Genomic DNA, 13,757 nt, shown 5'->3' on the forward strand with positions numbered 1-13,757 from the left:
CAGGTGTAACCAGTAATAAATAGAACAGTTTGGACTTTTTAAAACCATCTTGATTTATTGCAATATTCCTGAAGATACCAGTTTCTGGGAATCATAACAATGAAACAACAAAAACATTATAATCCCCCACCCAAAAACAGTACAATTGAACTTAAATCCCATCACAAATTGTCATAACATTTAGAAATGAATCATTTAATAGAAAGCATCAGTATAAATTGGAGTTTTGACAGTATGGACAAGAAATGTCTTCAAGTTGGTCATCACAGAGTCAGAAAGGATCCTTTTACCTATTATCACCAAAAGTCCTTCTAAATCAGTTATTTCAAACTTAAAAATACCCCCAAAACTTAAACAAAAAAGAAAGAATATGCAGAAGAATATCCTGTTATTGCAATACAACTCACTTACTTCTAAAAGTCCAAGTAAAGTGGAGTCTTATCTGCTGCAGAAACAAGTCAGAATATTTCGCTTTATCTCGACAGCACTTAGCTTTTTGTACAAATGATGATGACGATTTGGATTTAGTGACAAAACAATCTCAGCTGACATAGTAAGATAAATATAGATATTTTTAGTGTTTCAACCTATTAGACTGTAAGAGAGTGTATGGATGCCTGCTTCTTGTTGGTCAGACCTTGGCTTCACAGAAAGCTTTTACTGTTTCCAGACTCGTTGGGATTAGACTGTAGTTTGCTAGTCATCAGTGGCAGTGGGCAAGTCTGTGTGTATGAAGATTATGTGCCTTCCTCTCCGCCTGGCTGGGGATCCTGGAGGAAAAACACAGATAAAGACACTGTGAGGGATTTTCACCATCTGCTATCAGTGCTCTCAGAGCTGCTGACCCCTGAGAGGCAGCAGGAGGACCAGGAGGACACTATTCACCGAGAAGAAATCTAAGATCTGGTTGATCCATCACCTGCTTTCTCTCTGTACTTATCCCTCTCTTGACCTTTTTCCATTTATGTTTCTCTCTGTGTCTTGAGGTCCCTCACCGTCTGTTTATTTCCATCTGAAAGACTCGAGTTTTAGTCATAAAAACACTTCTAGGAGGCAGTGCAGGTCTTCAGGCTTCAAGTTAAACATCAGTGGATGGAGCCACAGAGCTACAGTGTTGCTAGTTAAGTGATGCTACACTGAAGCCGGGTGAAAAATACAAGAGACTCAGAGAGACGCTAATGATATGAAGCCTAGGACTGGTAGCTTAAAAATAATGCAGTCCCATGCTATATTGTGTGCTACTTAGCATAGCATTGTCTCCTTTTGATTTATTTTTAGTTCTGTTAACTACTGCATGTTCTTGCTGCAGTTACTGTACAAACCAATGCATTGGCTCTTTTACATGGTTTGGGTCAGACATACAATATTTTAGACAATAGTGTGCTTCCAACTTTGCAGCAACAGTTTGGGGAACGATCATCCTTGATTTAAGTTGACATTGCCCCCATGGACGAAGCCAGGTCCACAAATAAATGGTTTTCCCAGTTTGGTGAGGCCTTGGCCCTGACCTCAACCCCATCAAACACTTTTAAGATGAACTGGAATGCCGACTGCAAGCCGCCAGACATCACTAATGCTCTTGTGGCCGAATGGGTAAATCCCTACAACAAGGTCTGTTGGAAAGCCTGAAACCAGAAGAGTGGAGGTTGTAGCAGCATATTCATGCCCACATGGTTTTGGGACCAACTGAGTGTCATGCTTGAGTGTCCAAATATTTTTGGCCATGTAGTGTAAAAGACACGAGCTGCAGGATGTCAACCAAGCTGCAACTTTGAAATTAACACCATTAGTTAAACTTGGTGAAAGCGAAATGTCTTGTTTTATTATATTGATTTTCTGCTTCCTGAGGTTGTGTTTTGCAGCTGTGAGTAGCGGCTCTATTTTGTTTATGCATTGCATTGTGGGACAAAAAGTGTCCTTCAAAAGTAAACGTAGAAATCAGGTGAATGTAGTATGCTGTCCCTGACTTTCTTGAGTATTTTTGTCACTTTCCCAGAGTAAATTCATACTCCGAACCCATTTAGAAATAGCATGTTGTATTATTTTTTTCTCCAGAGCAGCTCTGCCTCACAAAAAAAACCTGTTTATAACTAAAACTTGAACCAGATTCTGCTTCTCTCTCTCATTTATCTCCTACACAGCACACCCACATGGTTTGGGCAGGGCAGAACAGCCACAGTGTTTGGATATTGTGGTTTCTGTGTCCCGCTGAGAAAGTCACAGCACAGACTGCCCCACAATGCTCACACACACTTCCAAAACACACACACACTCCTATAAAGTACAAATATAGAGCCTGACTCAACCTCTCCGGCCCACACACAGAGGCATCAACACACACGCTGCTTGACCCAAACAAAGACTGTGCAGCCCACACTGACCCCCTGTGGTGAGCTCTGATCACTGCAAGTGATTATTGTGGAGTTTCGTCACTGATGACCTCCAGGATCTCAGCATTTATCACACTGTTACAGAGACATAATGAAAGGTTTGGATGTAAAACATTAACTGAAAATAAAAACCTCACTTTTCTCTCATAAAATGTCAAATTTAGATTTACTTCATGTGCAGGGGTAAAAACATTTCTACTTAGGACCAGGTTCCCATATATTTTAAGGACATATAATATGATTAAAAACACCTATTTGTTTTCACGTGGTTTTGGTTTTTAATTTATTTTTTATGTAATTCAATTTGTGCCTTAATCATGGGATATTTTGGGGACATTTTGAGGGTATAAATTATTATTACATACATAAATTATAATTTGTAGAGATGTTATTATAGTGCAAATCTATGCTGTGCTGACTAAAGTATTTGCTATTATCCTAATAAGTGCACAATAACCACACAAAATAGATTTTTATCGGCTCAAACAAATATTTTTCCGTGGTGATGATAATATCTCTACAAGATATAATTTACATGCTTGAAAATTTCCCATCGCGTTGTGCCTCAGGGCTGAGCCACCTTAATACACTGCAGGTCGACACTTCAAGCATTTAGAAATCCGGCAGCATCTCTTAGTTGCAGACTAATAGTTGCCTTTTACTCTGGACAACCTAGCAATCACAAAATTAGGATGAAAATGGCTGCTGTGCTTTTCATAATAGCATCACAAAAAATGCACTAATCCTAGTTAATTAGTTTCCCTTATAGATTACCAAATACTATGATATATTGTATTTGAACCTTTACTACAAAAAGCTTTCTATTTTACTGTTTTGTGTTTGGCTAATGTTTAATCTTAGTGTTTTTCTTTTTATGAGAATATTAACTGTAAATAAAAACACTGACCAAAAAACAACCTTAACCAATAAGGTAGAACATGCAGCCTGTCTGTCACTTGAGAGGTGAAACTTGGAGCAGAAATATTGTACTTGGAGAGAACTAGGTAAGAATTGAAGTAAGAATATCAACCTGAAACTATAAAAGAGATAAAATAGATTTAATTCTGCACTTCTGACTATCCAGCTGCTGTAATCCAGATGACAGAAGGTCTGAGTTGGTAAATCATCATTGTGCACTCACTTACTGAGCAGCAGCAAGTGTTTCTGGGCTTTTTAACACAGAAAATAGTGAAAAATACCTGGTGCAATTTCCCACAGCCTGAGGTGATGTACTTTGAAAGCTTGTTTTATTGCGCCAACAGTTCACCCCCAGAGATATTAAGCCTTCTATCATATGTGAGAAAGAAAGGCATAAAATCCAGGCATTTAAAAAGCTGTAAATACTCAGCATTTTTGCTTGGAGAAATCAAGTAATCCATAAAGAAAATAATTATTGGTTACAGCCCTAACTAAAAAAAGTTCAAATTAGTTTGACCTTTAAACGACTGCAACTGTAAAAATGCTGCATACATACTGCTGCATTTTGATCAGAATATTTCCTCCACCCTGACACAGAAGCTGCTCTGTATATGACAAACCTGTATTCGTAGAGTTAGATAGTTATTTACTGATTTCAGACTGGACGGGATTTGCATCATTCACAAAGACGTTGACTTAGTTTGTAAACTCATCTCAACGTAGTTTGGTTCTGATTTGCATTTTTGTCTTTGGGCCCTTTAAGCCTGACCATGTGTGCACTGCACAACACTCAAAAGAGCTGCATCCGATATTTACTGCCTCAGTAAGATGTTATCATGAGTATCTGTTACAATAGATACACAAAATAGACACAACTGTACAATCTAATGAAATACAACAAAACAGTCCCTCAGTAAACCCTTTAAGGTTAAAATGATAAGGTTTTTTTGACACTTTCAAGCTTTAAAAAGTACTGAAACAACAACAGATTATGAATTATGACTTTAATCATATTTTTTCTTCATATTTTAGATATATACCCCAATATTCAATCTGGTTCCTAGAGATTAAAAACAGGCTTAACATTGTTGGATCATTTTAATACTTGATAATTTGTCCTAATTTTATTTATATTATTTAGATATATTTATATATCTATTACATTTCTAACAGAGATACTGTACATTTAATTGTCTGTGAATTACTTTTTGGCAAACTAAATGAATATTTTTGAAAAAAATATTTCCTTGTTTGATGTAATAACAATGCTTTATGGTCATTTCAGTATTTTTTCACTTTCATCCAATGCATAAGCCCAGGTTGAAGCCAAGGAAAGGGTAACCACTTTTTACATATCAGGTTTTAATGGGGTCAGAGGAAAAGAAAGAATGATTTAAAGAAATAAAAATGGTTGATAAGTGGGGTCTGTGGCACCCCAAAAAAATTAGGAAAAGGATATTCAAGGGTGTTCATATGACTATGACCACCTACATGTTAATCCTTGGTGACCCATCGTAGTTCGCTCTTGACGTTCTGCAGCTCTGATAGGTTAACAGCAGGACCAGGCAGTTTCACCGCACCCGGCAACGCCTTCTTCTCCTCCGGCGTAGGGGCTGCAGCACACGGCTGGTCTGGTGAATGAGCCTGTGAAAATATAGAAGAAATATAGAAAAATAATACAAACAGAAGTAAAACTTGGCAATATGTACAGTGTTGACCTATTTGGTGATGAATGAAGCTGTATTATACACCGATCAGCCTGGTGAAGTGAATAACACTTCATCTACATCTGGTTATCATGGCTCCTGTCAGTGGGTGGGATATATTAGGCAGCGAGTGAACAATTTGTCCTCAAAGTTGATGTGTTAAAAGCAGGAAAAATGGGCAGCGTGAGGATTTGAGTGACTTTGACAAGGGCCAAATTGTAATGGCTGGACGACTGAGTCAGAGCATCTCCAAAACTGCAGCTCTTGTGGGTTTTCCCGGTCTGCAGTGTACCGATCAAAGGTGGTCCAAGGAAGGAAAGGATCATGGGCTGCCAAGGCTCATTGTCTGGGGAGCGAAGGCTGGCCCGTGTGGTCCGATCCAACAGACGAGCTACTGGTTCTGATAGAAAGGTGCCAAAACACAGTGCATCCCGGTTTGTTGTGTATGGGGCTGCAGAACATTAGGACCACCAGGGTGTCGGTTACCTGTTTGCTTTTATACTTATACACCAATCAGTCCTCATAATGTTATGGCTGATTGGTGTATGTATGTGTGTGTATTGTCTCACCTCTTCTGTTTCTACTGTCTCCTCTCTCCTCTTGACAGGATGTCCCGCCCCTGGACGCAGAGCTCCCATCGGGATGTTCAAATTAGCCTGACGGACAGCAAGAACAGCCAATGAGATACTTTCAACACTTAAACTAATGAAGTTTCCTGTCTCTGTGTCTCTGCACGTGTGTGTCTGTGTGTACTCCTGCTGTTTCCTCAAAACCCCTGGTTTTGATTATGACCGCGACTTCCTGATTATCCTCATGTCCCTTAAAGAGCCATGTGTCTTTATGAAAATTGAGACGCACACACACACACACACATTCACACACACACAGAGCTCCGAGATCTGCCTGCTAACTCGATGTTCTACTGCTGCCTGCCCTGACGTCCTGTCACTTGGATTTGGTGTGTTTTGCATTGTACTGTACTGTAATGTATTGTATATATGCTCATACTGTACAGCTGTACAGAGAGGGAGTGTGGTTTAGAGATTAAACAGAAAGTTGTGGAAGAAATCGCCTCATTCGCAGCATGTTTGCTCAGATTTGTATCACTGTAATGTTGCTTTGGCTGGGATTGTTCACTGTCTAATGCTTGGCGTGCTGTTTGCAATCATCTTCTGACATTCCACTTGGCGAAACCAAAGGTTAAAGGAATATTTCACCCTCGGTTGAAAATTCAATCACAGTTTGACATTTTGCTCTCTTGCACAGAGTTAGATGAGTAGACTGATACCACTCTCATATCTGTCTCTGACATGAGGCTAACTTAGCTTAGCATAAGGGCTGCTAACAAGGGGAAGAAGCTCGCCTGGCTCCGTCCAAACTTTTATAACATTCTACCAGCACCTTTAAAGCTCACTAAATAATATGTTAAAATGAGTTTGTTCCATCTGTGAATAAAAATGTTTGAACGTCGGTCAAAGCCAGGCTAGCTGTTTCCACTTAGCTTCCCCTCTTTATGCTAAGCTAAGCTAATTGCCTCCTGGCAGTAGCTGCACAGAGTGGAGTGATCTTTTCATTCACACACACTGAAATAGCCCCTGTACTGTAATTTCACCTCAGCCTCCCCACATTACTAAAGGACCATACAAGTGTGTCTGCAAGTTTTAGTTCTTTTAAGGGGCACTGAAGTGATATAGCATTGCACTGTAAAGCTGGGGACTCTCAAAAAAGAAGTTATGCAATGTTACTGCAATTTAAATGCAGAATTGAGAAGTGAAAAAGCCCTAATGATAATGTAACTTTGACAAACATTTATGCAGACTTGATGTTCACAGTGATGGAGAACTAATTTAGCATTCCGAAAATCTACATTAAAATGTCAGTGAACACAGCTGTTATGTAAAGTATATGTGATTGATACTCTCCTAAATCTTCACCAGCCAATGCAGTGTTTTGAAGCCAAACATTTGCACTGAGGGCCCAAATGTTTATCATCTTTATTCTTTTCACTAATAATGCAAACATACTGCTCCTCTACTTTAGGATGCATATGTGTTAGAGAGGTAAATATTGGACTTTGGGACCTGTTCTGGAAATATTTGGACACACAGTGCTTTAATTGTGATGCACAAGCTGTTTTAATTTAATTTAATAGCTCTTTTATGTTTGTTTTTTAAACTATAGAAAGATGGTACTGGCTATTAATGTTGGAGGAGGCTGAGGTGGAGTTACAGAGTGTAACCAGCTGTAAGACGATCAATCCTACAAACTTTAAAACAAAATAATAATTACTTATTTTGAAGGTGAACCGATCCTTTAAATATCGCCCCCTGAGTAAACCTGCTGAAAGTGTTATGTGACCATGAAGGGAACGTCTAGATAAGGATGGAACACCAAAAACTTCAGGGACAGCAGGGTAAGTGTCTTTCATTCAGTCACTTGATGCAAGATTTGTCCCTAATTACTTTGGCTGAGATGTGAGACACCCACCCCTGCCCAAATACCTTTTATCATTAATTGTATTGGTGGGGTACATTTATCGACTGTAACGGCCATTATAGCAGCGACTTAACACATTTTGGTGGTTGTTTTCTATTTTATAGTTGTTGGGTATAAAACACAGTGTCCGGTGTAAAAGGAGATCTGTGGGAGTCATTAGCCTCTGTGGCCAGAAGAGAAATCAGTTCTGCACAGGCCATAAGTTTTAAAGGTCCATGCTGGTGTTTGTGCAAGATTTAGTCCTTAAACCACAACTCAGAAATAATCTTCATTACTCTCAACCATATTCAAAAGCATATCAACAGTTTTTAATTGATTTTCTGCCTTCCAGACAGCTCCTGTTTTCCAAACATTTCTTGAAAAATTCATTATTCATTATTATTATTCCACTGAAGTGTTTCAGCTGTCTTATAGGTTAGGGTTATGGTTACCTGTACTGCCACCTGCTGCACTATTCTGCCCCACAATGCAATATATGCTGTTACGTTAAGAGTAGAATCTGACTTTTTATTTTATATTTTTTACCGTATAGTATTTAAATACTATACGTGTATAATTTAATTTCTATATATTCATTAGTCATATACATCTTGTTTTGTTTGCTTATTTGGTCGAATACTAATGCTGCATGCTGTACTGATGATGGTTTTAAGAACACAGTTAGTATTTGAGAATCTGCAGCCAGTCGTGTGCTATGTTAACAGAAAATCACACATTGTTATTGTTAATGGTATCGTGCAAATCTCTATATTGTCTGTGTTTGAAAGGCTGAATTCAGCACTCTTAAATCTTGGATTGGACTATATTAAACACAGTAAGGGAGGGTTCACATTACCTTTATTGCCTGAAACAGTAGGAATTTACATACTGTAGTGATTAAATGGAAATCTATAGCTGTTTGGAAAATAGGATTCAGTTTGACAGAGATATGGTATGCTTTCGAAAATGATGAAATTAGATAAAAACTAGCCTTATATAAGACATGGATCTTTAAAGAAAGTTTTTTTAATGAAACTGTTGATTATTTATACTGTAACGCTGTGCGGCTGTTCTTGTTTGTGATTAACGTTATACTGATGATGCAGTGGTGAGATGGAGACTCAATGAAGAACCTCATGTTTGTACTGTACTGGTGTTTAAAAATCCTCTGTTCAGATGCCTATCCCATGGTTAGACATGACAATGAGCACAAAGAGAAGAGAGACAACGGAAGAAACCCTCTCTGACATGCACTCACAAAGCCATTACAACAGAAACACACACACATTCACACAAACACAGTGATAGAGACAACTCCTCATTCTTTGCCTCGCTACAACTCTGCACTAACAAAGCCTTGATACTGTATATGCACAGTCTGAACTCTGTATTTGCCTTTGCCAATAAATACTTAAATGTGGAAACACCTGTCATCTGGAATCTTTATTTCTAACAGGAGTTATTATGCCATTTGGTTGAAGCTTTTAGCAAATTGTATCCTTGTAAAACCTTGTTTATAGTTGTCAGGGTAGAAATCAAGCACATGGCATTGTTATTGTCTTCTTGTGCCCATAGACCACAAAACTTTGACATTAATTAAAGTAGTAAAATAAAGTTCCATGCAGGAGAAAACACACCCACGCCTTACTGTGCACACAGATAAAAAACTTTTACCTGAAGGGCCTTAACGTTGGACGAAGGTTTGGACATAATCCCCCCGGTAAGTCCACTGACCTGGAGGAAGCACAGATCATAGACATTCAGCTGTGTGTACTTGTGTGTGCACGTTGGGGGCACTGGGACTCTGTTTCTGTGGTTTTCAAGGCTTGGGATAGCATTTCAGTTGCTTAGCGACTCTTACAGAGAGAAGCAGGTAGAGGAACTGTTCTCTGAATCATTCATGAGAGGGAGACAGAGGGACAGTGGGGAATGTCAAAATAAAAGCGCCTCAGTTTCAGCAAAGTGTGGGAGACAGGAGGTTTGCATTGAGTGTAGCAGTGTATGGAAATATTAATCTAAATGCATTTCACCTTCCTTTATTGAGGAGGAACAGCAGTTTTAATGGCTTAATAATAGGTGTATTAATAACAATGGCTTCAATTCAAATCTCAACAAAACACATAAACTCTCTCATTCTGGAACAATTGTATTTTTCTCTTATTGTCTGTGGAAACCAGTCCAAAGCTCATTCATTCCTACTGAAGAGAAACCTTTAAAACTCAAGAAATATTAACCCTGTGTTCTGTAGAAATGACATTCATGTGCAACTAATTTGCAACAGCAACTATGTGTAGAAGGAAACAGCGCCTGAGTAACATTGTTTAGGAGCATTGTTAAATAATGTATTTTCCAAGTTGAAAAATGTTGATACATCACATGCATCAGTCAAATGTTTACTGACAACTGTTTTACAAAAAAGTAATTTTTTAGAGGACAGGGTTAATATGTCAGAAATCCCTCCTCCATTCACTTATACTTACACACAATCGTCTGTCACCTATAGTAAACAGTTTTTCCTTACTTCCTGCCTCCCTTTTTGCTCTTTCACAGATCAACACTGTCCCAAGTGGTTCCTAATCGTAGAAGTTTCCATGGCCTATTTATCTTATCTGCGAGTGGGCCAGAGCAGAGGACCAAATAAACCGAGCAAGTCCCAGGCCCTCCGGTTGCTGCTGCTGCATTTGATGGCAGTGCTTGGATACCGTTTCCAGGGTGCTGTTTGTACAACAACATACAGTAAGGGCTTTGCTGTTCTTGACATAAGAGTAAAAGCCTGGACACCTCAAAATACACAACCACAGACACACACACGCGCTCATGCTTACACAACGGGAGGATATTTATGTTGGCCATGAGTAGCAGCTGCCTCCGGACGCCACACTCCAAAGCCTGACAAGCCCTTTTACTTTTACGAGCACTGTATTTGCACACACACACACACACACACACACACACACACACACACACACACACACACACACACACACACTAAAAAGCTCATAACCACAGGTACAATTATACCTCATAGTTTAAATTATTCAAATCTTCAAACATTGAAACCATTTAAGGCTCTGTGCAGACACCGAACAAAAAAGCCCTTTGAGGTATGTATGATGTGTAACACAGGTGTGACCAATGATATGAATTATGCTGTTTGACCTGAATGGAACCGAACCTTAATTAGGATCATTGGTAACACCTGTGTTTACCCTACTATTGCATGTCAAAATGGCTGCTGTGAAAAAAGGTCTATAGGGCATGTTTATGGATATTCATGGTCCTCAGAGATGACTTTGGTGACCCCTTAACTTTTCATCTAGCTCCATAATCAGGTCAGAATTTCAATTTGTCCGCACTATGTCCAATCAGATACCTGCAAAACTAATAACACTCCCAACCTCAGCTGTACCTTTAGGTTTTAGTGCTAATTAGCAAATGTTGGCATGCTACTGGGCTAAACTAAGATGGTGAACAAAAATATAATATGCATCATCAACATCCGCATGTCAACACTGTCATTTTAAGCACATTGGCATATTAAAGTAATAGTAGTCTTGTTTCCTTGTAAACAAATCCTGTGAAAGGAGCAAAAACAACAACGAACTGTACTGTAGCTTTGGGCAGCCAGAGCCTTACATAAGTTAAATATAACTTATTCCTTTACCATTGTTGTTCAAAAACACATAAATAAGCCACACTGTTGCTCTGTAAAAAATAACAAAATTATATATTTGTGACCTAATTTAACTAATTAGTTACGTCTCCTTTGTTGGTTCTTTACAAATACTGAAATTTACACAACAAGTTGTGTCCTGGCTCGAGCTTCATGTTTAGTACGGAAATTAGATTGTTGCCATTGTTCTCATGTAACTCTCAACAAGTAATCTAATTTGCGTTAAACCAGTCCTTTGAGGATTTTCACTTAAGTGGGAGCCAATAAGCATTGGGGCTGAGTGCCACAGACAGCGAAGGAAACGTGAAAGTACTGAGAGACAGACAAAGATTTGTTGATGATAAGAAATTAAAAAATTACCTTTTCAAAATAAAATTTGCACATACCTTTTGGAGCCTATAATAAAGTTACACTTAATTTCTCTGTTGCTAAACACTGAAGAATGTTCCTGTAGATTATTCTAGACTGCTTCTTTTAACAACTACACAACGCTGATACATTACATTAAATACACTAGTAGCCTAAACCTACCTGCCATTCAAACACACACACACACACACACACACACACACACACACACACACACACACACACACACACACACACACACACACAAAGCAATAACTTACCTGTTGATGACAGACTAATGTATCGTCTAATGCTTGGTTTTACACACCGGGACTTCTCTCGCTTGTTCACTTACACTTTCTATCCATCTCTCACACACTTGTTTTCACCTACTCCATCTCTTTCCTTTTCTTTCTCTTTTCTTTTCAACTCCGCCTTCTCTCTTTCTCTTTCTCTCTCTCTCTCTCGCCTCGTAAGTGGTAGAAGGATTCCTCTCATATCTGGGATTTGTTCTCACTATAAATAGAAGAGTGATACACAGAAGGGACCTGCTTTCTATCCACACACTCACACACTCTTAGGCACACATGGACACACACTGTGACGGACCAAAACATTGTCAAACAGCAGCACCAAGCTCTTGGATTTCTTTGATTTACACATCTTTTTAAAGCTTTTTATACTCTACAATTACAGTGCAATGTTCTGATGACTAAACTAATTTAACTGCAAGACCAAACTTCATTCAAAAAATTGAGCATTTAAGCATGAAACACTCAAACACAAACCTGTCTGATTCTATGGTATTCACAAATGTTTATAATGGACAGTGGACGAGTATGGACATTTTCTGCTCTATCTTCTTCAAATCCTGACACTTGAGTCCTCAAAACACCCCTCCTAATCTTAGTGACTAAAATGGCACTGCCCTATTTCTGCTCTGACAATCACTCAAACACACACACACACACACACTCACGTAAGTGGTTATGCTGGTATGTCTACATTCAAACGCTGATGCACATCCACAGGCCCAGAGGGGAACTGTGCTCTCACAGAGTTAAAGGTGTGTGTGTGTGTGTGAATGTGTGTGTGCTCTCTTACCTCCTGCCGTGCGTGGCTGCTCTGCCCTGCCTGCGCTCTCTCTGAGGTCCTCTTCGGCTACCTGACCTGTTTCCGCTCGCCCTGATTGGCTCGGAGACACACGGAACTCCTCCCCGAGTGGAATCCGACCCATCATGAGAAGTAAAATGAGTTTTCAGCCTGTGTGTGTGTGTGTGTGTATATCTGTGTTTCTGTCTATATATATATATGTTTTCTCGTCTGTCTCTACATCTCTTGGAGTGTGTGTGTGTGTGTGTGTGTGTGTGTTTCTACCTACTTTTCTCTCTGGATTTTCCACAGCTTCTCCTCAAATGAAGTTGTCCACCTTCATAACATCAAACCCCAATGACCCTTTTCAGTCTCACTAATCTACTGTGTGCCCAGGTAGTAAAATGAACAGGCTTGAACTGTAGGCTTGTTATATGTTTCAGACTATGCAAATACAGCCCACACTCACACTGGTCTCACCTGTTGGCGAGGACAGCCCTGGCCTTTTACAGATAAACACCTTAATCACTGAATGTGTTTATTGTATTTAACAACATGCTGCAGTTGAATGCCCTGCTGTTGCTTCTAGCTGAAGTTTTGCAGTAAGATATAAAGTAGAAAATAACAACATACGAAGGTAGGAGCTGCACTCAAATTGCAGTAGTCTGAAGCTGATCTGCAGGTAAGTTCTAGCATTAGATAAAATGGGTGAATTCTTGGACACGGGCAGTGTTTGGACATGTTTTTGGCCTATAAGCACGCAGTAAACCTAATATATGAAGCTCCCATGCATAGTCTGTACGCTGTACATGATGCCTGGGCACATAAACAAAGAGACTAGGAGAAATAGGGGTGAAGGGGCAGTAAGGATGTTGGTGAAGACACAGGATAGTGACCCTGAGCGCTGAGGTGTAAAGATGAAGAGCAGTATTAGTCCTAGCAGATTTCCAGAGCTCCATGTTTCACCTAAACAACAAAACAAAACAAAAAAACAACAACAAAACAATGCCCTCAACTCAATCCTGTATATATACTGTATGGTCCAACCATTCTACTTACAAAAATAATCTTCCTATTTACACAGTAAGTGTGCTTCACCTGCCGCATGGCCCACAGCAGGTGAATCTAGCTGTGGCTCAGCCTGACATTGACATT

The 13,757-nt window shown here is 39.3% G+C and overlaps 1 protein-coding gene across 4 annotated transcripts; it reads right to left on the reverse strand.

Annotated features, from left to right (window-relative positions):
* Positions 1-28: 28 nt before the first annotated feature.
* smpx (small muscle protein X-linked) lies at positions 29-12,988 on the reverse strand. 4 transcript variants are annotated; one of them, XM_051410619.1, is made up of 6 exons: positions 12,892-12,988; positions 12,615-12,723; positions 9,164-9,223; positions 5,584-5,670; positions 4,800-4,952; positions 29-770 (listed from the first exon to the last, which is right to left on the reverse strand). In XM_051410619.1, the coding sequence occupies exons 3-5, from the start codon at positions 9,197-9,199 to the stop codon at positions 4,803-4,805; spliced, it is 273 nt and encodes a 90-aa protein (XP_051266579.1). In that variant the 5' UTR covers positions 9,200-9,223; positions 12,615-12,723; positions 12,892-12,988; the 3' UTR covers positions 29-770; positions 4,800-4,802. The 4 variants fall into 4 exon arrangements, with proteins under 4 accessions (XP_051266579.1, XP_051266578.1, XP_051266580.1 ...); XM_051410618.1 differs by lacking the exons at positions 12,615-12,723; positions 12,892-12,988 and adding an exon at positions 11,792-11,952; XM_051410620.1 differs by lacking the exons at positions 12,615-12,723; positions 12,892-12,988 and adding an exon at positions 10,011-10,169.
* Between the last annotated feature and the right edge of the window lie 769 nt (positions 12,989-13,757).

This window comes from Dicentrarchus labrax, unplaced genomic scaffold (genome assembly GCF_905237075.1).
Source record: "Dicentrarchus labrax unplaced genomic scaffold, dlabrax2021, whole genome shotgun sequence".
Classification (NCBI taxonomy): Eukaryota; Metazoa; Chordata; class Actinopteri; family Moronidae; genus Dicentrarchus; species Dicentrarchus labrax.